The 26767-nt window shown below is 45.1% G+C and overlaps 1 protein-coding gene across 1 annotated transcript in view; it reads right to left on the reverse strand.

Annotated features, from left to right (window-relative positions):
• LOC143929784 (uncharacterized) overlaps positions 1-26767 on the reverse strand; it is a 112530-nt gene that overhangs the window by 26866 nt on the left and 58897 nt on the right. Inside the window, exons 11-12 of the mRNA XM_077453761.1 lie at positions 22049-22421; positions 20678-20789 (exon numbers count right to left, since the gene is read on the reverse strand). Coding sequence (XP_077309887.1) covers positions 20678-20789; positions 22049-22421 — 485 coding nt within the window. The remainder of the gene's footprint in view (positions 1-20677; positions 20790-22048; positions 22422-26767) is intronic.

Genomic DNA, 26767 nt, shown 5'->3' on the forward strand with positions numbered 1-26767 from the left:
ATGCATTAAAGGCTAAGTTCACCTTTTTTTTTTTCTAAAATCCAGCCCTCCTATGTATCAATATACCATATACCATTAACCAAGACACTACATTGTAGCAAAGTGTAATTTCTTCAGTGTTCGCACATGAAAAGATAGAAAAAAAAATATTTACAAAAATGTTTGGGGTGTACTCACTTTTGTGAGGTACTGTAGATTTGGGACAGAGAAACCAGTAAGACACAGGAAGACACTGTCTGATTGGACACAGAGTAATTGGATATATGGTGTGTCTTCCTATTATATAGAGTTTTGGTAAATCTAAATGAGTTTGTGTGAGGCCACATTTATACACCTAAAATTGCCTAGTTGCAATTCCAGTGTCATTCATTGGCACACCAAACACAGAAGCAAACACATACTATCCCACATATGAAAATGGGTGGCAAATGCAGCAAAATGCGCAGTAAAAAAGTACTACTTGCACCACGCCAAAATGTCCCATTATCTACTTTGCAACATGTAGTGCAGCCCATTGGATTCAATGAACCTCCCTATGTGTGTCACTGACACTGCATCTCAGAAACACTGCAAATGTGCATCTTGATTTTGTTATCATTACAAGTTAAAGGCTCCCCAAGCACAGCAAACACAACAAAAACTGCAGTGACGTACCATGCTCTGCTCGAAAAAAAGTTCTGGAGTGTCTCTGGGGTGATTGTCATGCGTAGGGCAGCCCATTCAAGAAAATGTGTAACCCTATGTGTGATAATTGAAAATGCTGATTGAAAAAAAAAAAAACATATGCGGGAATATTAATTTTTGCTATGTGGAGATGTGAATGGGGCCTGACAACTGAGTGTCTCTGTCCAATCCCTCCTATACACTTGTATAAAGATGGCCATACACTATGCAATCTGATTGTACAATCTCTGTGCAATTTCTTTTGATTTACCAGAACTTTGGAATAGGAAGATACACCAACTATGCAACACCTGAACAATCCTATCAATATATATCAAATCAGACAGGCCCTTGTACTACAAAGCTGATGGGAGATCTAAAGGAGATACGATTTTATAGAAAATGGGTGGAAGGTGGTATTGAAATGAGGGTGGTATGGTGCAGAGTAGTGAACACACCCTATCACCCTCTCCTCTGCGATGCAACAAGGAAGTGAAGGCTTCTGGGAGATGAGCTACAGGAATTGAATGCTGACAGATGATCTACAGAAAGTTATGGAATCTGAAAATCATTCAAAAAATTCAAATAAACTGGCAAGATTTTAAATCTCCTGTGGATAAGTAAAGTAAGGTAAGTGTAAGAAAAGCACATTGGGTTGGCTTCTTCTTGAGAAGAGGAGATTAAAGGGGGATATGATCAACATGTATAAATATATAAGGGGTCAATATAGTGAACTTGGTATTGAGTTAGGCCCCTTTCACACTAACGTCCCGTTCAGGCCCGCCTGTCAGTTTTTCAGGCGGACCTGAACGGGTGCTCCATAGAGCTCTATGGAGCGTCGGATGTCAGCGGTGACATGTCCGCTGACATCCGACCCGCTCCGATCCGAAAAAGTGTGACGGAGGAAAAAGCTATTTTTCCATCCGTCTGCGGATCGGATCGGATGACGACGGGCACTGCGGTCCGTCGTCATCCGATCTCCCATAGGGGAGAGCGGCGCTGTGACAGGTCCGTCCCTGCACAGTGTGCGGAGACAGACCTGTCATCTCCCTGCTCAGCGGGGATCGGCGGAGTGATCCCCGCTGAGCAAACGGACATCCACGGGGCGGATCAGAACTGATCCGCCCCGTGTGAAAGGACCCTTATTCACTTTACGGTCAACACAGAGGACATGGGAGCACTCTTTACGCCTAGCGGAAAAGAGATTTCATCTCTGAATACGGAAAGGTTTCTTCACAGTAAGAGCTGTGTAAATGTGGAATAAACTCCCTCCAGAGGTGCTTCTGGCCAGCTCAGTAGATTGCTTTAAGAAAGGTCTTGATTCTTTCCTAAATGCACACAATATAACTGGGTACTAACATTTATAGGTAAAGTTGATCCAGGGAAAATCAGATTGCCTCTTGGGGGTCAGGAAGGAATTTTTTCCCCTGCTGTAGCAAATTGGATCATGCTTTGCTGGGGTTTTTCACCTTCCTCTGGATCAACTGTGGGTATAGGATTGGGTATATGGGATTGTTTGATATTTTTTCATTTACTTATTTTTATGGTTGAACTGGATGGACTTTGAGTGTGGTCACATATGAATAAAGTGTATGTAAAATTGCACTCACAGATTGTTCTTACTTATAACTTATACGTTATACTTACCTGCTCTGTTGCAGTAGATTTGCACAGAGCTGCCTGGATCCTCCTCTTCTCGGGTCCCTCTTCAGTGCTCCTGGCACCTCCCTCCTGTTTAGTGCCCTCACAGCAAGGAGCTTGCTATGGGCGCACTCAAACCGAGTCACAGCCCCTGTGTCCATTCAGACACAGAGCCCAACCCAGCGCTCCCACTCTCCTGATTGGTTAGCTGACTTTGATTGACAGCAGTGACAGCCAATGGTCCTGCTTCTGTATCTCAGCCAATCAGGAGGGAGAATCTCAGATGACTGAGACACTCGTGGACATTGCTGGGCAGAGAGAGACCTTAGGTAAGTATTAGGGAGGCTGCTGCACACAGAAGGTTTTTTATCCTAATGCATAAAATACATCAAGATTAGGGATGGCCGAACGGTTCGTCCGGCGGTCGGTTCGCGGCGAATTTCGGCTGTTTGCGGTCCGCCCGATCGGCGGACTATTGCCGCAGTTCGCCTGGCGGACTTACGTGTTTACTGTGTAAAAGAACTTTGACCTATGATGACACATCCATCATGTGGTACAGGACAGCCAATTGAGACATTACAGCACATGGACACTTGGACATTCCCCCTAACTTATAAATAGACCCGATCCGGCAGCCATTTTACATTCTTTCGTATGTCACTGTAGGGAGAGGTTGCTGTGTGGAGCAGGGAGAGACTGCAGTGACCCAAATCGCTAGCTATTAGGTCCACAAAAGTTCTTTTAAGGACTGGTATGGTATAGGTGTAGTTCAGGATATAGGTTTTAGGCACTGCTATTCAAGTCATTGTTGCAGCAGCCTGTCTTTTACTGTTACTATTAGGTCCACAAAAGTCCTTTTCAGGACTGGTATGGTAGAGTAGTACAGGATATAGTTTTGAGTGCTATTCAAGTTATTGTTGCAGCAGCCTGTGTTTTGTCAGTTTAAATAGGGACAGACAGGAAGCTGTGTGTGGCAGTGAGGGACAGCCAGTTTAATCAGTAGCTGTTACTATTAGGTCCACAAAGGTTCTTTTCAGGACTGGTATGGTAATAGGCTTGTACACGTATAATATTCTTTCTTCCAAATATAGAAAGAATATTATACTTGACTGCTGCCCTTCTGCTGCAGTAGTCCTTTATGAGTATAGGGACTGAGGTATAGTCTGCTAATCATTCACAAGCTACTAGTTCCACAAAGGTCCTTATAAGGACTGGTAAGGTATAGGGTACTACAGTACATAGGGTTGAGTGAGGTACAGTCTGCTATTCCTTAAGGATTGGTATAGGTCCACAATATATAGGGTCGAGGTGCACTACTGCTGACTGCTGCCCTATACTGCAGCAGTCCTTTATCAGTATAGGGACTGAGGTACAGTCTTCCAATCACAACCTACTAGTTCCACAAAGGTCCTTATAAGGACTGGTAAGGTATAGTGTACTACAGTATATAGGGTTGAGTGAGGTACAGTCTGCTAATCCTTATGGGTTGGTATAGGTCCACAATATATAGGGTTGAGGTGCACTACTGCTGACTGCTGCCCTATACTGCAGCAGTCCTTTATCAGTATAGGGACTGAGGTACAGTCTGCTAATCACAACCTACTAGTTCTACAAAGGTCCTTCTAAGGACTGGTAAGGTATAGTGTACTACAGTATATAGGGTTGAGTGAGGTACAGTCTGCTAATCCTTAAGGACTGGTATAGGTTCACAATATATAGGGTTGAGGTGCACTACTGCTGACTGCTGCCCTATTCTGCAGCAGTCCTTTATCAGTATAGGGACGGAGGTACAGTCTGCTAATCACAACCTACTAGTTCCACAAAGGTCATTATAAGGACTGGTAAGGTATAGCGTACTACAGTATATAGGGTTGAGTGAGGTACAGTCTGCTAATCACAACCTACTAGTTCCACAAAGGTCCTTAAGGACTGGTATAGGTGTACTATTTGGTGTGCAGTATATAGTTGTGTAATACACGCATAAAATACTTGCACATATAGAAAGCATAGTATAGTGCGTTTCCACTGTCCAGCATTGTGACTGCTGAGCGGCTCTGCAGCGATACTACAAAGAGTGACAAATGAAATCCAAAAAAAAAGTATTGTGTGATAGACCAGTGGCCCCCAAAAACAGTAGATTGAAGCGGGGTGTTATATACCTTCTTCCACATACATACTGCACTTCTGTAGAGAGTTTTGTCACAGGGTCATTTAAAAAATGACAGGCGGAGGAAGAGGCAGGCCCTTCCGCAGGGGTGGTAGGGGTAGGGCAGGAGCAACAGGCTTGAGCCAAAGTGGGAAATTGCAGAAGGTGCGTGCGATTACGTCAAAGGAAGCACTAGAATTGGTTGAGTGGCTCACTCAGCCTTACTCTTGTGCACCCTCTGCTGTGCATATTATGAGGGGCTCCCACCATCCCTGTGCTATGCTCATTATGAGGGGCTCCCACCATCCCTGTGCTATGCTGACTTCCTCCTGGGGCTGCTTACGGTGCAGGTGTCAGTGCTGTATATCACGGTGCTGGTGATCATCTCCTGCACCCTCTTCTTTGCCTACCCTGACCTTCCCTCGCCTCCATTGTCTCAAGAGTCCTGAATTGTCAGAATTTCACATATAAAAAAAGAATGCTTGTAGTTGTCGATCCCAGATTCACCTCATACATGTGTTATGTTATTGGCCATGTGGTGGGACTCTGTGTGCATAGCTAGTAATTATTTTGTGGCTGCAAATATGACCTGTAGGTTTGTAAAGTTCACCATCCCTGTGCTGTGCTGACTTCCTCCTGGGGCTGTACCTCTGCTGTGCATATTATGAGGGGCTCCCACCATCCCTGTGCTATGCTCATTATGAGGGGCTCCCACCATCCCTGTGCTGTGCTGACTTCCTCCTGGGGCTGCTTATTATGAGGGGCTCCCACCATCCCTGTGCTGTGCTGACTTCCTCCTGGGGCTGTACCTCTGCTGTGCATATTATGAGTGGCTCCCACCATCCCTGTGCTATGCTCATTATGAGGGGCTCCCACCATCCCTGTGCTATGCTCATTATGAGGGGTTCCCACCATCCCTGTGCTATGCTCATTATGAGGGGCTCCCACCATCCCTGTGCTGTGCTGACTTCCTCCTGGGGCTGCTTATTATGAGGGGCTTCCGCCATCCCTGTGCTGTGCTGACTTCCTCCTGGGGCTGTACCTATGCTGTGCATATTATGAGGAGCTCCCACCATCCCTGTGCTGTGCTGACTTCCTCCTGGGACTGTACCTCTGCTGTGCATATTATGAGGGGCTCCCACCATCCCTGTGCTGTATATCACGGTGCTGGTGTCAGTGCTGTATATCACGGTGCTGGTGTCATTGCTGTATGTCACGCTGCTGATGTCAGTGCTCTCTATCACGGTGCGGTTGATCATACCTGCACCCTCTTCTTTGCCTACCCTGACCTTCCCTCTCCTCCATTGCCTTCATGCGCTCCACATTCCTGAATTGTCACAATTTCACATATAAAAAAAGAATGCTTGTAGTTGTCGATCCCAGATTCACCTCATACATGTGTTATGTCATTGGCCATGTGGTGGGACTATGTGTGCACAGCTAGTAATTATTTTGTGGCTGCAAATTTGACCTGTAGGTTTGCAAAGTTCGCCTCCCATTGAAGTCAATGGGGCCTGCCGCGAACGTTATGGTTCGCGAACTATCAGCCGCGTTCGCGAAACGTCCCGTCGGAAGTTCGTCCATCACTAATCAAGATAAAAAAAACTCCTGACTTTACAACCCCTTTTGCTAAGCATGTCACAGATACCAAGGGTTAATTGGTATGGATCAAAGGGCAATACACAGACTTTACAAACTTTGTGTAATTTAAAAAGAACAGTTTGGAAGCTCTTGCTATTGTCCATGTCACTGAACCCTTTCTGCACATTGGATGCATTTTTATTTTATTTTATTTTTTTATTTTTTGGTCTAAATATTTTTCACTTAAAATTTGCAGTGTTTTCTAATCTATCCATATCCTCTTCAGGATAGAGTTTGTTTGCGCTGGACTTAGTACAGCGATTGCAACATTATTTCCAGAAGACCTCTTAAAATCACTTGTTCAGTCAAGTAAATGATCATTGAGGAAGCTAAATAAATTATAAAGTGTTCCGTGCTATTAAACAAGCAAAGAAAGAAAAAACTGACCACAGCAGAAATTTTATAGTATGTACTAGAAAGACAACAACAAACATTAAAAGTGGACTGCTGTCAGAACTGGAAATAGTTGCAGAAGGTATTTCCCTTCATTCACATTTGTCTGACTTGCCGATGCGACTTTGGACATCAAAGTCACATGAAGAGTCGCAGTCCATTCTTTTCAATGGCGCCCTTTCAAATCGGTGCGACTTAAAGTTGCAGCGACTTTGAAAAGGTACCTGCACTACTTTGATGCAACCTTTGGTCCAGAGAATAAAATTCAGATTAAAGTCACATCAAAATTGCGCTCCAAAGTCTGGAAATCGTGCGACTTTGGACACAGGTTAATGTGAATGGAGGCTTAAGGTGTAAGCATAGGCAGATATAAAAGACCAATTATGTTTTAATTAAAAATATTTTAATTACTTTTGATTATTATCTGAGTCTGTCTTTGTAGTAGCTTTCAATTTGACCCTGCTTATCAGCTTTTCTGTTTTGTTTTTATCTTGGCAAAGCTTTGTACTGAATTGTCAGGAACTGGATTTTCTGTGGTTACAGGCGCACGCACATAATAGAACTGGTTGAAAAGAATTGCCAACCTTTCCTAGTCGGGGCAATTCTCTCTTTTGCCCAATAAAAACAGAGCAGGGGAAGGAAGACTGTTATGTCACCCATTTGCAAAAAGCAGATGTGGTTTATCTAAAGTGGTAATGTCTCAATGGCCATGGTTACATTAGTGCAGCTTAGTTATAATGGGCATGGTAAAACTGAGACAAATTTTATCCACTCCCGAAGATTTAGCCCCCTCCGTGACCAGGCCATTTTTTTCCGATACGGCACTGCCTTCACTTAACTGACAACTGTGTGTAATGCAATGCTGTATCCAAATACAATTTATGTATTTTTTCCCCCCACAAATAGAGCTTTCTTTTTGGTGGTATTTGTTTGCACTATAAACAAAAAATTTTGAAAACAAAACAATATTTTTTTACTTTCTACTATAAAACATATCCAATAATAAAAAAAAAATCAAATGTTTTCATAATATTAAGGCCAATATGTATTCTGCTGCTCTCTGTTTTTGGTAAAAAAAAAAAAAAAATCCAAATAAGCATATATATTGATTGGTTTATGCGAATGTTATAGTGTCTACAAGTTTTGGTATTTATTTATGGAATTTTTTTTTTTTTTTTTTTTTATACTAGTAATGGTGGAAATCAGTGACATATAGTAGGACTTTAATATTGCGGCAGAGAATCTAACAGTTTGACACTTTGTGGGAACCAGTGACGTTAATACAGTGATCAGCGCTAAACATATACACTGTCACTGTACTAATGCCACTGGCTGGGATGGGGTTAAACATCTAGGGCAATCAAAGGGTTAACTGTGAGCTATCCAGTGTTTTTGTAACACGTGTGTACTGCTTTTACTAGGGGAAGAGAGATTTTAGGGACACAGAATCTATCCCTTCCTTCCTGTCAGAACAGAGATCTGCCTTGTTTACATACCATGTTTCCCCGAAAGTAAGACATCCTCCGGAAGTAAGACCTCCCACCAGGTTTCCATTTTGCAGAAATATAAGGCCTCCCCGATAATAAGGCCCCCCGATAATAAGGCCCCCCGATAATAAGTCCTCCACCGATAATAAGGCATCCCCGATAATAAGTCCTCCACCGAACATAAGGCCTCCCTGATAATAAAGCCATCTGAAGCTACGGTACCATAAGGAGTCTGACTCCTCTGGACCGTAGCGGTGGCGAGTGACGTCATCGTCATCAGAGAGCCTGCGCCGCGGCCATGACATGCTGATGCCTTCTGCCACCTGACGGAGTCTGCTTCACAAGACAGTGAGTCGTGCGGGGCAGGAGTCGTTGAAGGAGAGAGGGTAAATAATCCACACAGGGGTGGGGGGCTCACAGGGTGGGTTAGAAGGGGGGGTCAAGATGGCACAGGTGGATTAGAAGGGGGGTCAAGATGGCACAGGTGGATTAGAAGGGGGGATCAAGATGGCACAGGTGGATTAGAAGGGGGGGATCAAGATGGCACAGGTGGATTAGAAGGGGGGGGGTCAAGATGGCACAGGTGGATTAGAAGGGGGGGGGTCAAGATGGCACAGGTGGATTAGAAGGGGGATCAAGATGGCACAGGTGGATTAGAAGGGGGGATCAAGATGGCACAGGTGGATTAGAAGGGGGGGTCAAGATGGCACAGGTGGATTAGAAGGGGGGGATCAAGATGGCATAGGTGGATTAGAAGGGGGGGTCAAGATGGCACAGGTGGATTAGAAGGGGGGATCAAGATGGCACAGGTGGATTAGAAGGGGGGGATCAAGATGGCACAGGTGGATTAGAAGGGGGGATCAAGATGGCGCAGGTGGATTAGAAGGGGGGATCAAGATGGCACAGGTGGATTAGAAGGGGGGATCAAGATGGCACAGGTGGATTAGAAGGGGGGGGTCAAAATGGCACAGGTGGATTAGAAGGGGGGATCAAGATGGCACAGGTGGATTAGAAGGGGGGATCAAAATGGCACAGGAGGATCAGAAGGGGGAATCCAAATGGCACAGGTAGATTAGAAGGGGTACTAAAATGGTAATCTGGTAACTGGTAAACAGTGCTGGTATATTTTTACCCATAGACATGAGCGCAAAAAGAAAGAGCTACTCCATGGAGTACAAGAAAGGAATCGTGGAAGACTCTCGGGGCCAAAATCTTAATGCTTTCTGCAAAGAGAAGATGTTGAATATCCGATTGGTCCAAAAATGGCGAGCAGAGTATGGTAACCTCATTGAACAAGTGGACAAGGGAAATGCTAAAAAGCGCAAGTGTGGATCAGGTCGGCAACCATTATTTTCCAAGCTGGAAGACCTGATCTTTGAATGGGTTGTTGACAGGAGAACAAAGGCTTTGGTTGTGAATAGGGCTCAGATTCAAGAATTTGCCCTTGCCATAGCACCACAGTTTGACATAGCCCCCGAAGACTTCAAGGCATCACAACACTGGCTGGATAATTTCCTTCAGCGAAGTGAACTGTCTTTAAGAAGATCCACAACACTGTTTAGGCTGGAAGATGCTTATTAAGCGAGCACTTGCATTCATTTCTTTATTGATGATGCTGACTTCTCTAAATACAATCTTTCCAACATGATTGCTATGGATGAAACTGCAGTGTTTATGGGCCAATCATCTCAAACAACAATTGAACAGCGGGGTGCCTCCTCAGTCTACATTCCCTCCACTGCTTATGAAAGTGCCCGTGTTACCTGTATTTTGGCAATTCGTCTGGATGGCACTAAAATACCACCTTTAATAATTTCTAAGGGCAAGAAGGAAAAGATTGAATGTGTTTCGGGCATTTTTATTCTTGAAACTGAAAAGGCCTGGGCCACACAAGCAGTTATAAGGAAGTGAGTCGATTTAATGCTGCCGCTTGTTATGCGAGAGAGCCAAAGAGGTCTGCTAGTCTGGGATGCAGCAAGCACTCACCGCGCTAAAGACATGAAGAAATTTCTTCACAAAAGAAGAATAGATCAAATAATGATTCCCGCAGGAATAACGGCCTATCTCCAGACTCTTGACATTGCAATAAACAAGCCATTCAAGGACAATTTGCGCATGGAAATTAATGACTACATTGAAAATAGAATGGAGAGAAATCAGTGTGGCAACTTTGTGAAACCTAAAATGCAAGAGGTTGTGACTTGGGTGAAGAATTCATCTGAGAAAATCACTGACAGTTGCATTGTAAATGCACTACGAGCAGGCTACCTTGACAAGAAGTACTCATTTAAGGACAGTGCTATTGCTAAACATGAGAGATTTGGTCCACTGATTCTGAAAGAAATGGAGTCACAAGACATTCACCAGGAAATTCAGGGTTTGGATTGTTATGATTAGGGATGAGCCGAACACCCCCCGGTTCGGTTCGCACCAGAACTTTCGAACGGACCCCAAATTCGTACGAACGTTAGAACCCCATTGAAGTCTATGGGACTTGAACGTTTGAAATGAAAAGTGCTAATTTTAACGGCTAATATGCAAGATACTGTCCTAAAAAGGGTTTGGGGACCTGGCTCTTGCCCCAGGGGACATGGGTCAATGCCTAAAATGTTTTTAAAAATGGCCGTTTTGGCGGGAGCACTGATTTTAATGACGATTAAAGTGAAAAAAAAAGTGAAATATTCCTTTAAATATGGTGCCTGGGGGGTGTCTGTAGTATGCCTGTGAAGTGCCACGTGTTTCCCGTGTTTAGAACAGTCCCTGCACAAAATGACATTAAACGGAAATAACACCATTCAAAACTGCTTGCGGTTTTAATGTTATATCTGGTTCCTGCAATATGGTTGAAAATCATTGAGAAAAATGGCATGGGTAGCCCTCCCTGCCCATTACCAGCCCCTTTAGGTCTTGTACGCATATTAAGGGGAACCCCGTACCCATATTAAAAAACGGAAATGCGTGTGGCCCCCAGGCCCTATATACTCAGAACAGCAGCATACAGGCGGTGCAAACAAGACAGGGACTGTGTAGGTTTGTTGTGTTAAGTTGAATCTGTTTGTAATTTTCAACTGGTACATTTTTAAAGTGTAGCTCCAGTCAAAAAAACAATTTTTAAGCTTTTTGGAAAACATAGGGAAGGGTTATCACCCCTGTATAATTTGTTTTGTCGTCCATCTTTTTTCATCTCACTTGCTGTTGTCTCCTTCCGTTTGCAAGTAGGAGATGTTTGTAAATTAGATGTTTGAAAGTAGGGGCCTGCCCTATATGCTCTGCAGAAATGGCGGAACAAGGTGTTGGTTTTGCCACAACATTGTAAGCCCTCAAAGTGACTCTTGGTGGGCGCTGGAGCGCCCTGCTGTGAACGATTATATCAAGAATTGTAATTACATGCCATTGTTGAACAGTGGTAGAAAAATTGACCTTTGGTGGTTGTGGTGCTGGTGCCACAACACTATAAGTCCTCACCGTTACTCTGGGTGGGCACAGGAAGGGGCCCTCCTGTGAAATATTATATCAAGAATTGTAATTACATGTCCCTGTTAAACAGGGGCAGAAAAATTTGGCCTTAGGCACTGCTGCTGGTGCCACCACACTGCAACCTCTGCCATATACTCTAGTTTTATTGCAGGAATTAGCCCTGCTGCAAAGCATTGCATCAAAAATTGTACTTAAACGCCCCTGTTAAACAGGGGCAGAAAAATTGGGCCTTAGGCACTGGTGCTGGTGCCACCACACTGCAACCTCTGCCATATACTCTAGTTTTATTGCAGGAATTAGCCCTGCTGCAAAGCATTGCATCAAAAATTGTACTTAAACGCCCCTGTTTAACAGGGGCAGAAAAATTGGGCCTTAGGCACTGGTGCTGGTGCCACCACACTGCAACCTCTGCCATATACTCTAGTTTTATTGCAGGAATTAGCCCTGCTGCAAAGCATTGCATAAAAAATTGTAATTAAACGCCCCTGTTAAACAGGGGCAGAAAAATTGGGCCTTAGGCACTGGTGCTGGTGCCACCACACTGCAACCTCTGCCATATACTCTAGTTTTATTGCAGGAATAAGCCCTGCTGCAAAGCATTGCATCAAAAATTGTAATTAAACGCCCCTGTTAAACAGGGGCAGAAAAATTGGGCTAATGGCATCAACCAGAACCAGAAATGTTCTTCCAACATATCAGCGGAGGAGGAAGAGGATAGACAATCAACATAACAGGACAGTCACTCAGCATCAGCATAGGCAGCCTTGAAGGGATGTGATATTTCAAAAAAAATTATTCTGTTACATCAGCTTCAGGTGCTTGGTAGCTGTGGGTGATCCAAGACTGATTCATCTTGATGAAGGTCAGTCGATCAACTGATTCGGTGGACAGGCGCATCCTGTGATCGGTAACAAAGCCACCAGCAGCACTGAAGGTGTGTTCTGAAAGAACGCTGGATGCAGGACAGGCCAGTAGCTCAATTGCATACTGTGCAAGCTCTGGCCAGTGATCCATCCTCAAGACCCTGTAAGCCAGAGGATTTTCGGTGGGAAAGGTGTCCAAGTCTGACCTTTCCCCTAGGTATCCCTGCACCATGTAAATCAGACGCTGGCGATGGGTGCTGGAACCGATCATACCTTGGGTCTGCGGACTAAAAAATTGTCTGAAAGCATCAGTCAGACGGCCACCTTCTCCACCGCTCCTTCTGACCGATGCCTCAGCAACACGTTGTCCAGGACCAGGAGTTTGTAACCTCCCAGTCTCTGGGAACGCGTTGCACAGACCTTTCTGCAAGGCCTCCCGGAGATGTCTCATCCTCTGCTCCCTCTGCGATGGCAAGATAAGGTCGGCAACCTTACCCTTGTACCGTGGATCAAAGAGGAGTGGCCAGCCAGTAATGGTCCCTCTCCTTGATCCGAAGAATACGAGGATCCTTCCGCAGGCTTTGCAGGATCAGGGAGGCCATTCAGCGTAGGTTAGCTGAGGCATTCGGTCCGGAGTCCTCTGGGTCACTAAGGACAACATGATCCGCAGCTACCTCCTCCCAGCCACGTACAAGTCCACGTGTTTCTTGGGACTGTAAATCATCCCTACAAGACTGCTGCTGCTGCTGCTGATGCTGAGTGCCAGCCTCCACCTCCATGCTGACACAATCATCCTCCTCCTCCTCTTCCTCCTCCTCATCCTCTTCCTGTGTGATGGGTGGCACAGCAGGAACACTGTCTGGATAAAGGGGGCCTTGAGAGGCAAGGAAGTCCTCCTCTTCCTGTCTCTGTTCTGCCTCAAGTGCCCTGTCCATTATTCCACGCAGCGTATGCTTCAAGAGGTGGACAAGAGGTACACTGTCACTGATGCATGCACTGTCACTGCTCACCATCCTTGTGGCCTCCCCAAACGGTGACAGGACAGTGCATGCATCCCTGATCATGCCCCACTGGCGTGGTGAGAAAAAACCGAGCTCCCCTGACCCTGTCCTGGTGCCGTAGTCGCACAGGTACTCATTGATGGCCCTCTGCTGCGTGTGCAGCCGCTGCAGCATGGCCAATGTTGAGTTCCATCTGGTGGGCATGTCACATATAAGGCGGTTCTTATCAAATGATCGGCGGAAATGCACACAGACTTTCCTGGCCTGCTTCAGGACATCCTGTAAGCCGGGGTACCTGCCCAAGAACCGCTGCACCACCAGGTTAAGGACGTGAGCTACAAAGGGCACATGGGTCAGTTGTCCCTGTCGGAGGGCGGAGAGGAGGTTGGTGCCATTGTTGCAAACCACCATTCCTGGCTTAAGCTGGCGTGGCGTCAACCACCTCTCGGCCTGCCCCTGCAGAGCTGACAAAACATCCGCCCCAGTGTGGCTCCTGTCCCCCAAACAAACCAGCGCAAGCACGGCATGCCATCGCTTTGCCTGCGTACTTGCGTAGCCCCTGGAACGCCTATGGAGCACCGCTGGTTCTGAGGACAGAGTACTGGAAGAGGCCATGAAGGAAGAAGAAGAGGAGGGGGTGGAGGAGAGAGGTGTGTCACAACCAATAGTAGCATTTTGGAGGCGTGGTGGCGGAACAACCTCCAACACTACTGCACCTTGTCCTGCATCCTTCCCAGCTGCCAGAAGAGTGATCCAATGGGCCGTGAAAGACAGGTAACGTCCCTGTCCATGCCGGCTGGACCATGAGTCAGCGGTAATATGCACCTAACCGCTGACCGCCCTGTCCAGCGAGGCAAGGACATTGCCTTCCACATGCCGGTAGAGAGCCGGAATCGCCTTCTGTGAGAAAAAGTGGCGTTTGGGGACCTGCCACTGAGGAACCGCACATTGTACAAACTCACGGAAGGGGGCCGAGTCTACCAACTGAAAAGGCAGCAGTTGAAGTGCTAGCAATTTAGCCAAGCTAGCATTCAACCGCTGGGCATGTGGATGGCTGGGAGTGAACTTCTTCCGCCGGTCCAGCAGCTGGGGCAGGGACATTTGCCTGCTATAATCGGACGTGGGTGTACCGCTAGCAGAGTTCCCGGAAGCACTTGGCTGTGACACACCTAATTCTACACCTTCATTCCTCTCAGAGCAGGTTTCAGAGAGGACTGAAGGTCTAGTGGGGTTGGAGATGCCAGCTGATGAGGAGCAAGGAGAGGTCCGCTTTGTTCTTTGGTGTGGGTCTTTGAGGTACGCTTGCCAACGAGCTGCATGGCAGGTCAACATATGTCTGGTCAAGCATGTGGTGCCCAAGCGGCTGATGTTTTGGCCACGTGAGATACGCTTGAGACATATGTTGCAAATAGCAGCGGTGCGATCTGATGCACTCGTCTCAAAAAGGGCCCACACCAAAGAACTTTTAGAATAACGCGCAGAGGCAGCGCTCTGCACAGGCGGAGCTCTGCGGTGTGATTCAGTCGGTGTGCTGCCCCTAAGCTGGCCCCCGGAGGGCATCCTGCCTCGTTGGACATGTGCCTCCTCCTCCTCCTCCCTCTTTCCAGACACCCACGTGGAGTCAGTGCCCTCATCATCCCCTCCCTCTTCATCGCTGTAGCAAACCTGGCAGTATGCTGCAGCTTGTGGAACATGACTGCCAGATTGCTGTCCTTCTTGAGCATCCCCTCTCTCTGCGCTCACGCTACTGCCTTCCTCTAGCTGAGTGTCATCATCAGAGCCCACAAAACACTGGGCATCCTCCTGGAGCATGTACCCAACACTGTGCTCAAAGAGTTCAGGAGACTCCTCAGGAGGACGTGGTGGGTCTAGGGAAGGAGTCACTGATGATGACATTGAGAGGAGGGAAGACGATGCGTTGGCAGCTGCTTTGCTAGTACCCTGAGACTGGGTGAGAGAGGATGAGGAGGATGAAGAGGGCTTGGTCATCCACTCTACCAAGTCGTTGGCATGTTGCGGTTCAACATGTCCAGCTGCCGAAAAGAAGGACAAGCGTGTCCCATGGCCATGTGCTGATGACAATGCACCGCTTCCACGACCAGCACTGTTGTCTCTAGACACAGAGCCTGCTTGCCCTCTTTTATCGGCTCGCGCCTGTCTGCCTCTCCTTGCTGGCCTTCCAGACATGGTATTGACCTGAAAGGAGTTGGGTAAAAAAGCAGTTGGGTAGTGTATATTGTGCTAGAGGCACACAACACCCACTAACTCCTGCAGATGCCTTTATTATAGAACACCAGAGATAAAGGGGTATATACAGATGTATACTGTGCTGTGCTGGAGGCACACACAACTTCCAATAACTCCTTCAGATGGCAAGTGGGCTCAAATAGAGAACAGCTATGTAGGTGGATATAGCGGTATGTACTGGGTACAGAGCACGCAGACAGCACGCACTATCTCCTAACACAACTGACTGCAAGCTCTATTATAAAAGATAGATCACTAGCTATATAGGTGAGGTGAATATAGCGGTGTATACTGCGGTCAGGGCACGCAGACAATAACCACTACACAACAGCAAGATCGAAAATCGGCCGAAAACGATCGGTGTGTACTGTGTTGAATGGCGCTGCGATTGGCCAAGCATGCGGGGTCACAGTGCATGCTTGGCCAATCATGAGCCAGCAATGCACTGCGCCATCGCAGTGCATTGTGGGCCATGAGCGCCACACGAATTTGACACGAACGGACCAAAATGTTCGGACTTCGCCGAACGGACGAACAGCCAATGTTCGAGTCGAACGTACGTTCGACTCGAAAACGAAGCTCATCCCTAGTTATGATGATGTTCCAGAAGATGATGACATGACTGTCATTGAATAAATCTTACTTTACTTTCGGTAAATACGGTATCAGTAAATGTACCATAGATTGTTGTACATGGAAATAATGGTCTGGTTATGCTGGTTTGTGATGCCAACTACTGGTACTACCATACTGTATACAGGTAATAAATTACCTTTTTTTTGTTCAACAATAAATGTGTATTCTTCATGGAAAAATAAGACTTAGCACATCTTTGGGAGCAAAAATTAATATAAGACACTGCTATTTTCGGGAAAACGGGGTATATATTAAAACCTTGGATTGTGAGCATAATTCATTCCGGAAACATGCTTGTAATCCAAAGTACTTGTATATCAAAGCAAATTTCCCCATAAGAAATAATGGAAACTTTGATGATTCATTCCACAACCATTTATTCATAAGTCTTTCAGTTTATAGTCCATATAAAAAGATTATAGCAATGTGATAGGTTGTGTAACCATAAAATATCCATCCACAAATGGCAGCCTCCACAAGGGAATTAGAAGCAAAATCCAGCAGGAGCTACAGAGTATAAAAGAGAAGAGAGGCGCCTCTAAGTGTAGCAATATGGTTACATTTAATGAAGGTACAACATTTAGCAACTCACATGGTTAATGATTAAAACAGGCACATCTAAGTATGCAGACATCTGGGGTAATGCTGTCCTCATAGACCATCCCCCACACCACTGGCTCTCACCGCTGTCAGTCTGCAATCGTGACCGGGACGACTACCTTGCAATAGAGCGCCCTGAAAGCTAGGAGTGAATTGCTCGTGGAGCATGGACGGGATGGCGTTGATGAAGGTGCAGAGGATGGTCTATGTGGACAGCTTTACCCCAGATGCCTGCATACCTAGATGTGCCTGTTTTAATCATCAGCTATGTGAGTTGCTAAATTTTGTACCTTCAATTAATGTAACCATATTGCTACACCTCTCTTCTCTTTTATACTCAGCTGTGAGGTGACGCTACTTGTATAGCTTGACATTGCTTGTTTATCAAGTCAAAATTTAAAAGTTACTCTCTCTCTCTCTCTCTATATATATATATATATATATATATATATATATATATATATAAAACAAGGTTTTCCTGTATATATACATTCATACATGTTTACATTTATATATACCGTATATGTGATTCTGCACTAGAGGTTTGCTCTTTAGCAGTAAATGGGGCATTCTTTAAGTGGTTAACTAAAACTTTGATTAACTTTGATTTTATTAAATTTTTCTGGGAATTAAGGTCATTTATAACTTCTCATCTTTCTGTTGTCAAAGTGCATGTCTTATTCGGTGATTTGTTAGTGGGCATTGAGAGGTGCAGTTTATTATGCAAAGTACTGAAACCAGGCACAGCGATTAGGAAATTGGACTTTTATTATAAAAAGTGGATTCAAAACTGGATTGGTGGCAACCTGTCATACATATGTACACCAACAACATTATTGCCCATTTTCTTGAAATTAATAACTATAACAAAATGCAAGAAAAGAAATGTAAAGAATGTGCTAAAAGGGAACCTTCGCTTTACCAAAAGCTTCCTGCTGACATTTTTCTTGTCAAATTTGTTTATTAAAAAATGTAAAGTATAACAAACAAGATCATGCAGGAGCTAAGGTTCAACAACATATTTAGGCAGACAATTAGAGTATTATAACAAGCAAGCCTTGTAAGGCAATATGCATAATATCCTAGTATAAACAGATAATCACCCACAAGGTAATAGGCATAATGCCACCAACAGTGGTGTAGTGGTTAGCACTCTCACCTAGCAGTAAGAAGGGACTGCTGGTTCAAATCCCAACCATGACACTACCTGCCTGGAGTTTGCATGTTCTCCCTGTGCCTGCGTGGGTTTCCTCCAGGTGCTCTGGTTTCCTCCCACACTCCAAAGATGTGCAGGTAGGTTAATTGGCTTCTGTCCAAAATTGGCCCTAGTATATGAATAAGGACCTTGGATTGTGGGCTCCTTGAGGGTAGCGACCGATGTGAGTGTGCAATGTACAGGGATAGCGACAATTGTAGACACTCACACAGGTTGAACTGGATGGACTGGTGTCTTTATTCAACCTTACTAACTATGAAACTATGAAATACATAATAACATATAAGGAGTACTAAAAATCCCAGATTACATGAGGGGATTCAGGCACAAAATGTACATTTTATCTACAAATATTTACATATTAGTGGTGAGCAGACTGATTCCCAAATCAGGTGAATTAGCAATTTGAAAATGTCTGTATTTTCATGAATATGTGCATCAAAATGTGTCCAATCTGAAAAGACTCATATAATTCATGAATTTGGATTCTGTAGTTCTTACCAAACAAGACAGATCTACATTAAAGTTAAAAATGTGTGAATCAATTGACTTCTTAAATTTCTAGCTGCCAGAATTGTGATAGAGAGATGTTAGCATAAATCGTTCTTTCCTTTTAAGCTGGTCAAGAACATATTGAACTGGATTATGATTAATGACAGATCAACAAGCATACGAAATGATTTGCAAGCTAAATGTGAAGTGACATAGAGTCAGTGGATCCAATATGTCTCACCTTCCTGGAACTGTCATGCACTCCTCATCCATCTCTTGATTTTCTTGTCTTTCTTTTGCTTCACTCTTTGCTTTTCTATTCTTGTCTGACTGCATTATTATGCACACTGTACACTGCCAATTATTAACATGATTCATTATAGGTTACAGATACTCCTAGACAATGCCCTTGGCATCACTACTGTTCTCTCATTGGGCCTAACAGAGATTTATAAGAGGAAGTGGTTAGGTATTTGAGGAGAGTTGTTGAAAATATTCACAATCCCCAATTGGACCTCTTCATGTTGACCTGTGATATTTGAGAACAATTAGAGCGGAAAGGTAGTTGAAGGTTAAATCTGATATCTAGGTGGATGCATAACCATACTTGATAGGAAAGTCCCAGTGGTCTCAGGATTTGAATGTACTCACTCTAAGGCCGCGTACACACGGGCGGACTGTTCGCCCAACTTTGTCCGCTGAACAGTGTTTCAGCGGACAGTCCGCTCGTGTGTGGGCTTCAGCGGACAGTTTCAGCGGACAGTCTGACGAACAAAGTTTTTCGGAATTCCCGTAAGACAGTCCGCTGAAACTTGGTTTGAGCGGACAGTCCGCTCGTGTGTAGGCTTGTTCGTCAAACTAAGTTCCGCGCATGCTCAGAAAGTATTTACACGGCGAAGGTTGCATTGCAGTGTATTGGACGTCGTATTTTTCGTCCCGTCGTACGTGCCGTTCACGTCATCGCGCACGGTTTCAGCGGACTGTTCGTTCATCGTGTGTGGTCAAGTCCGCTCATGCTAATTTTGAGCGGACTGTTTGTCGTACTGTTTGACGAACAAAGTTGGGCGAACAGTCCGCCCGTGTGTACGCGGCCTCTCTCTTTTCTCATGAAACCAATGAAAATATTGGAAAAAAAATAGTAAATCAACAGTTCATCACATTCAATCACATTCAATTATGACTTGCTAATTCTTAATATGTAGCATGTTCAGAAACACAGGTAAAGAATTAGATGTGGCAATATAGGTGTGTGACCAGGTCTCCCGTCAACACATCTGATTGGTGCGGATGACTTCCCATTTCTTCCCCATTTCCTGGAAAAACCCTTTGGTATTTCTTTATACTGAGTTTAAAATTAGAGTTAGCAGAGCACAAGCTCTAATGCCCCGTACACAAGATTGGACTTTCCGACAACAAAACTGTGGATTTTTGTTCGAAGGATGTTGGCTCCAACTTGTCTTGCATACATACAGTCACACAAATATTGGCCAACAATTACAAACGTAGTGACGTACAAGACATACGTGATGTCTCCATTACATACGCTAGTTATATCTCCGGCTCATACTTGAATCCGAGCATGCGTGGACTTTTGTCCGACGGACTTGCGTACACACGATCGGAAAGTCCGACAACAAATGTTCGATGGAGCATGCACACGGTTGGACTTTCCACCAACAAGGTCACATCTAACATTTGTTGTAGGAAAATCTAATCATGTGTACAGGGCATTACAGTGGGAGAGACATTTGCCATAGCAATATGAGTATTTTTATTGAGTATATTGTAACTAATGGCATGCACAGTCATCTTATTTCAGTTATACTGATAATCTTTTAAATTGCTTGAAATCCAGCTATGGGCAATTATGATGATTGCACGGCTATGACTAAGCACTCGCCAGAAGAAAAATTGTCAATGGTCATTTTAAACAAGTTTAGCAAACCAGTTTTGGTTTAAACAGACCCTGAAGTTGATAAGACCAGAAGAGCCACTTGTCAGAAAATAAAGCTTATAACCTAAAGCCCACATGCAGCCAAAATGTATTTTAGTGTGTTTAGATAAAATGCTGCCTGTGTCCCCTCTGAAGACATTTCCCCTAACTTCCAGTTTTGTCTGATATTTATCACATTGATAAGTAATGACACCTCTCCAAAATTCCTGATCTGTCTGACATCCTTCATATAGACAGTAAGTGGGGAAAAAGTCTTTGAAATTGGATTGGGATTCAACCAGGTGATTATAGATAAATCACTTGATACAATATAAAAGAAATGCTTTAGAATCCTAAAAACACAAGAAAAGGCAGTCACTCATGTAAAAGAACTTTGGGAGGAGGCTGTTTATTTTGTAGGCACTAAGTTCACAGTGCTTAGTATACATTTTTTCTCATTCTGTACTGAGGCTGGATGGTCACTTCTATGGTAGGTCTACAACTCTCAATGCCTTATGTGAGTTTTGACTCCAAATGGTGAACTTTCCATGATTTAAAACGATCAGAAAAGTTTGTTTTAGGGTTCTTGCCCTCCTTTTATTTATCATTAGGAATATCTTTACAGGAGGGGTCTCAGAAACACACCGATACGAAGTAAATATTCAGCCTCCTGGCTATTTGATCTGCTTAGATCCTCAGCCTGTTTTTTGCACGTACTGAACTTATTCCTTTGGCGTTGGCCTGGTCAAAGTGCTTGTTTGTAAGGCCAGACAGGCCTGGTCATACGATTCTTGTGCCCATACATGCTTCTCATGTGCCAACCTGTCTCCTGGGGAGAGGGCACTGACTAGCTAGACTAATTCTCCTGTCTGGGCAACACCTACCTGTCTCCAATGAGTCTTAAACCTGACCCTCCTGCTGCTGAAACAGGCTATCTGTATCGTTAGATGAGGACATATCATCCCTCTGTCACAGATGTTGCAATGGTAAGCAAATTGAGTGTAACAGTAAAGTTGTACTTGTTTGAAGCAATGTGTCATGAACAGCCTTTGCATTAAACAAAAAGACAAGCAAGAGATTTCAAGTTAACATGTTGTGATCGTGCCACAGTCACTATAGCACTGGGCTAGTAAGAGCAAAGCCATGACATATTTAAATTTCACTTCTTCGGTGCATATTTGAACAATAGATTTTGAATTTGGAATTAAATTATGTTTTCTAACTGGGAATTTTATCATACTTTTCATTTTAGGAATATTTTTCAAGAATTTTACATTTACACAAAAGGAGAAAAGTGCTCTATTTTTTTACCAGATGTTTTGCAAACAGAAAAACTAACAGCATTTTTTGAGCTCCATTATGTCATTGCAAGTTGCCTACAGTTCGCTGCGATCAATCATCTTGCCTGCCTATGTGTCCCTCTTTTGGGAAATTGACAACCATGCCAATTGCAGAAGTATTGTATATTCTGTTACCCAGCTCCTTCACCATCATTTTTAGGACTGTGTTGCTCTGAAATGCCATCTTAAGTGAATGTGTAGCACAAACAAATTATATGCATTTAAAGCCATCTTTCTAAATTCCGTTTTTAAGCTTCAAATAATATTAGGAAAATTCACAAACAATGCTATTTTTATAATCACAGCTCCTATCAATCCATGTTCCTTGTTCAGTTATTTCTCCACAATTTTCAATTCTTCCTCCATTTGGTTCCTTTGTGTGCCAATTCTTGTAAGAAATTGGATTGCCATTGAGGTATACAAAAGCACCTTCTTGTTTTTTGTCATTGATTCCAATGAAAAATCTTCGGTTCCTTGCTTTAACAACCTGAAGCATGGCTGCATTTTCAGCACTATTTAGTGGAGTTGGCAACGTGCCCTGTGCCCCTTGGCAGGTGGTTTGGGCAATGTCATAATTGCCATCTCTTCCATTAGCGACATACATTTTGTTTCCCGATATCACTGCTCCACTTTGGAAATTGAATGCTGTTGAAAAAAGATAGGATTTTATGACGATGTTCAATAATAATGAGTTCAAAAACATAAATTAGAGCATACACAGGCTATGCATATTATGTGCAGGTTTGTATCTAATCATCAGATTTCAGAATTAATGCAGAAATAAAAAAAATATTTTGTTAAGCACAGTGCGAGGGAAGCTTGAACCCCTTTTAGAAGTTTTATTTCTGTCTGTACCACTGTTGCAGATTTTCTGTCACTTTCTCTGTGGTGACATATTGTCACCTGGACAGGAAGTGAAGGTAAATCTCTTTAACTAAGCTGGGATAGCACCAAACATCCAGAATGGATTCTAACCCAGTCTATCCAAAGGTAAAACAAAATAAAATATGTTTGGCTACACAAACACTTTAGCACAAAAAAAAATGTGTAAAAAAAAAAATGTGTACACAGGCTTTAATAGGGCAACAAAATGTGAATGGTAAAGTAACCAATAGGAAGCATTGTTTGTTTGGTCATTATGAAATACTGCACTATTTTATAAATTTTTGTTGTATCTCTATTATTTTACAAAACATATATAAACATAAGCAACTAAAACAAGACCTAAAACAAAAACTTAGGGGTGTATGTATGATACATTGACTGACACTTTTGGCAGTGATTATTTTGTTACACATTTTCCAGTTTTACTTATGTTAGTTCCATTTCTTATAATATGGTGAATGTGCATCTGGGCAAATGAGAGCTGAAAAACAACAACCAATGCAGATTTTTTAGTGTCTTTAAGAAAATAAATTATTTTGGCCTTTTTTTGTATATCATATGAAGGCACGGAAGCCTTGCTGGAATTCAAACCTTTAAGCACACAAATATAAATTTTACATTTTAAAGGCTAAGGCCGCGTACACACGGGCGGACTGTCTGGCCAACTTAGTCCGCTGAAACACATTTCAGCGGACAGTCCGCTCGTGTGTGGGCTTCAGCGGACTTTTTCAGCGGACAGTCTGGTGGACTAAGTATTTCGGAATGTTGGAAATACTGTCCGCTGGACTCGCATTTCGGCGGACAATCCTCCCGTGTGTGTGCCAGTTCGCCGTACTTTTGAAATGAGCGGACTTTTCTCGCCCGGAGAAAAGTCCGCTCATTTCGAGCGGGTATCCAGGTAGGCGGGGCCCGCGACGGAGACGTCGCTGGCCCCGCCGCCTGGTATGGACTTAAAGGGGAACCCCAACGCTGAAAAAAATCGGCGTGGGGGTCCCCCCAAGTCCACAACAGACCCTTGTCCGAGCACGCTACCTGGCCGGCCAGGAAAGGGGGGCGAGCGAGCGCCCCCCTCCTGAGCCGTACCAGGCCGCGTGCCCTCAACATGGGGGGGTGCCTTGTCCCTATGTTGATGAGGACAAGGGCCTCTTCCCGACAACCCTGGCCGTTGGTTGTCGGGGTCTGCGGGCGGGGGGCTTATCGGAATCCGGGAGCCCCCTTTAATAAGGGGGCCCCTGGATACCGGCCCCCCACCCTATGTGAATGAGTATGGGGTACAATGTACCCCTACCCATTCACCTGTGAAAAAAAGTACAAAAAAACACAACACAGGGTTAAAATATTTTATTGCACAGCTCCGGGGGTCTTCCGTCTTCGGGGGTCTTCTCGCCGGACTCCTCCACTATCTTCTTGTAGCTCTTTTGCTAGCGGAGGAGTCCGGCTTTCTTCCTCGCCGCCGGCCTCTTCTCCCGACTTCGGGGGTCTTGTCCCCCTCTTCGGTTCTTCTGCCGGGCCACCGCGCCTTCTTATAGCTCTTTTACAGGCGGTGGCCCGGTCTTCTGTCGCCGCCGTCGCCGCCACCTTCCGTTCTTCTTCTTCTTCTTCTTCTTCTTCTCCAGGAGATGTTGCCTCGACGATCTCTCCGGCTGGAATGCCAGGGACGCACTGCGCGGCCACTTATATAGGGACAATGGGGCGGTGTCACATGGCTTTATGTCACATGGGTTGGTCACATGGTGACCCCGCCCCCTTACGATGTCATAGTCCCCATGTGACATCAACCCATGTGACCAACCCAAGTGACATAAAGCCATGTGACACCGCCCCATTGTCCCTATATAAGTGGCCGCGCAGTGCGTCCCTGGCATTCCGGCCGGAGAGATCGTCGAGCCAACATCTCTTGGAGAAGAAGAAGAAGAAGAACGGAAGGCGGCGGCAGCGGCGACAGAAGACCGGGCCACCGCCTGTAAAAGAGCTATAAGAAGGCGCGGTAGCCCGGCAGAAGAACCGAAGAGGGGGACAAGACCCCCGAAGTCGGGAGAAGAGGCCGGCGGCGAGGAAGAAAGCCAGACTCCTCCGCTAGCAAAAGAGCTACAAGAAGATAGCGGAGGAGTCCGGCGAGAAGACCCCCGAAGACGGAAGACCCCCGGAGCTGTGCAATAAAATATTTTAACCCTGTGTTGTGTTTTTTTTGCACTTTTTTTCACAGGTGAATGGGTAGGGGTACATTGTACCCCATACTCATTCACATAGGGTGGGGGGCCGGTATCCGGGGGCCCCCTTATTAAAGGGGGCTCCCGGATTCCGATAAGCCCCCCGCCCGCAGACCCCGACAACCAACGGCCAGGGTTGTCGGGAAGAGGCCCTTGTCCTCATCAACATGGGGAAAAGGTGCTTTGGGGTGGGGGGCCGCGTGGCCCCCCCTTCCCCAAGGCACCCCCCTATGTTGAGGGCACGCGGCCTGGTACGGCTCAGGAGGGGGGGCGCTCGCTCGCCCCCCTTTCCTGGCCAGCCGGGTAGCGTGCTCGGACAAGGGTCTGTTGTGGACTTGGGGGGACCCCCACGCCGATTTTTTTCGGCGTTGGGGTTCCCCTTTAAGTCCATACCAGGCGGCGGAGTCAGCGACGTCTCCGTCGTGGGCCCTGCCTACCTGGATACGCGCTCCAAATGAGCGGACTTTCCTCCGCGTGTGTGGGCGAGTCCGTTCATTTCAAAAGTAGGGCGGATAGTATGGCGGACTTAGTCCGCCGTATTAGTCCGCTCAAAAAGTGCCGTGTGTGGGCAAGTCCGTTCATTCGAAAGTATGACGGACTGTCCGTCGGATTGTCTGACAGACTAAGTTGGCCAGACAGTCCGCCCGTGTGTACGCGGCTTTAGTCTTCTCGAAACTGACATTTTTATTTTGGTCAGATGGGGTTCTGACTATATTTTGCTTCAGAGAGACCACGGGTAACATAAACTTATACCCATTCTCCGTAACCCTCCTACTTCCTCCAAAACATTTTTACCATAAGAATTTTCCTATGTACTGGTGTCTCAGGGGTTAAAAACTGTCAATAATTCTCAAAATGCATTGATTTATTAATTGGACGTGGCCTGGCTGGAGTCCAGGCTGAAGCTGCCATTCATATCACTTCATGCACATGGATCTGCTTCATGATGTGTGGCTTATGGATCTTTTCCTTTGACATTGATGCAGCTTAGAGCTAGGCGAGCTTCCCGTCCCTGTCTGTGTCCCTTCCTGCACTCACAGCGGTCTAATTGGAATTTACCTCTCTGCCTGGGCAACACCTAAATTTAGTATTTTTGGGTCACAGGGTACTCTTTGGTGTTAGCCATCAATTAAACACTTGCCGTCCGTGTCATGCAGATATACTGCAGCACAATGGCTCTCCTGGGCGAAATTCCATACGTAGTACGGACTACCCAGTGTTGACCATCAGCGGGCCCGCTGCACGGTGGGGGGACCCGATGCACATGGCTGGCGGGCACAATCACTGCTGGCTACACACAATCATGTGCCGACCGCCAGCACAGATGCACACTGTGCTGTCAGGGGAGAGGAGCCATAGGAAAAGCGATATGGCTCCTCTCCTAGTCACTCACATCCCAACACAGTTAGAACATGCTGAGGGAACACACATTTAACCCCTTGATCGCCCCCTAGTGTTAACCCCTTCCCTGCCAGTGACATTCACACAGTAATCAGTGCATTTTTATAGAATTTAAATTGATTTTAAAATGTGCCAAAAGTGTCCGATGTGTCCGCCATAATGTTTCAGTCCCGATAAAAATTGCAGATCAACACTATTACTAGTAAAAAACTAAATAAAAATGCTATAAATCAATCCCCTATTTTGTAGACTCATAAATTTTGCGCAAACCAATCAATATAGGCTTATTGTGATTTATTTACCAAAAATATGTAGAAGAATACATATCGGTCTAAACTGAGAAAAAAATTTGCTTTTTAAAAAAAAAAATGGGGGTGACATTTACACAGTAATCAGTGCATTTTTATAGCACCAATCTCTGTATAAACGCTAATGGCCCCAAAAAAGTGTCAAAAGTCTCCGATCTGTCCATCGCAATGTCGCAGTACCACTAAA

This window comes from Lithobates pipiens, unplaced genomic scaffold (assembly GCF_037356315.1).
Source record: "Lithobates pipiens isolate NorthernLeopardFrog02 unplaced genomic scaffold, aLitPip1_a1.2 Scaffold_25, whole genome shotgun sequence".
Taxonomy (NCBI): Eukaryota; Metazoa; Chordata; class Amphibia; order Anura; family Ranidae; genus Lithobates; species Lithobates pipiens.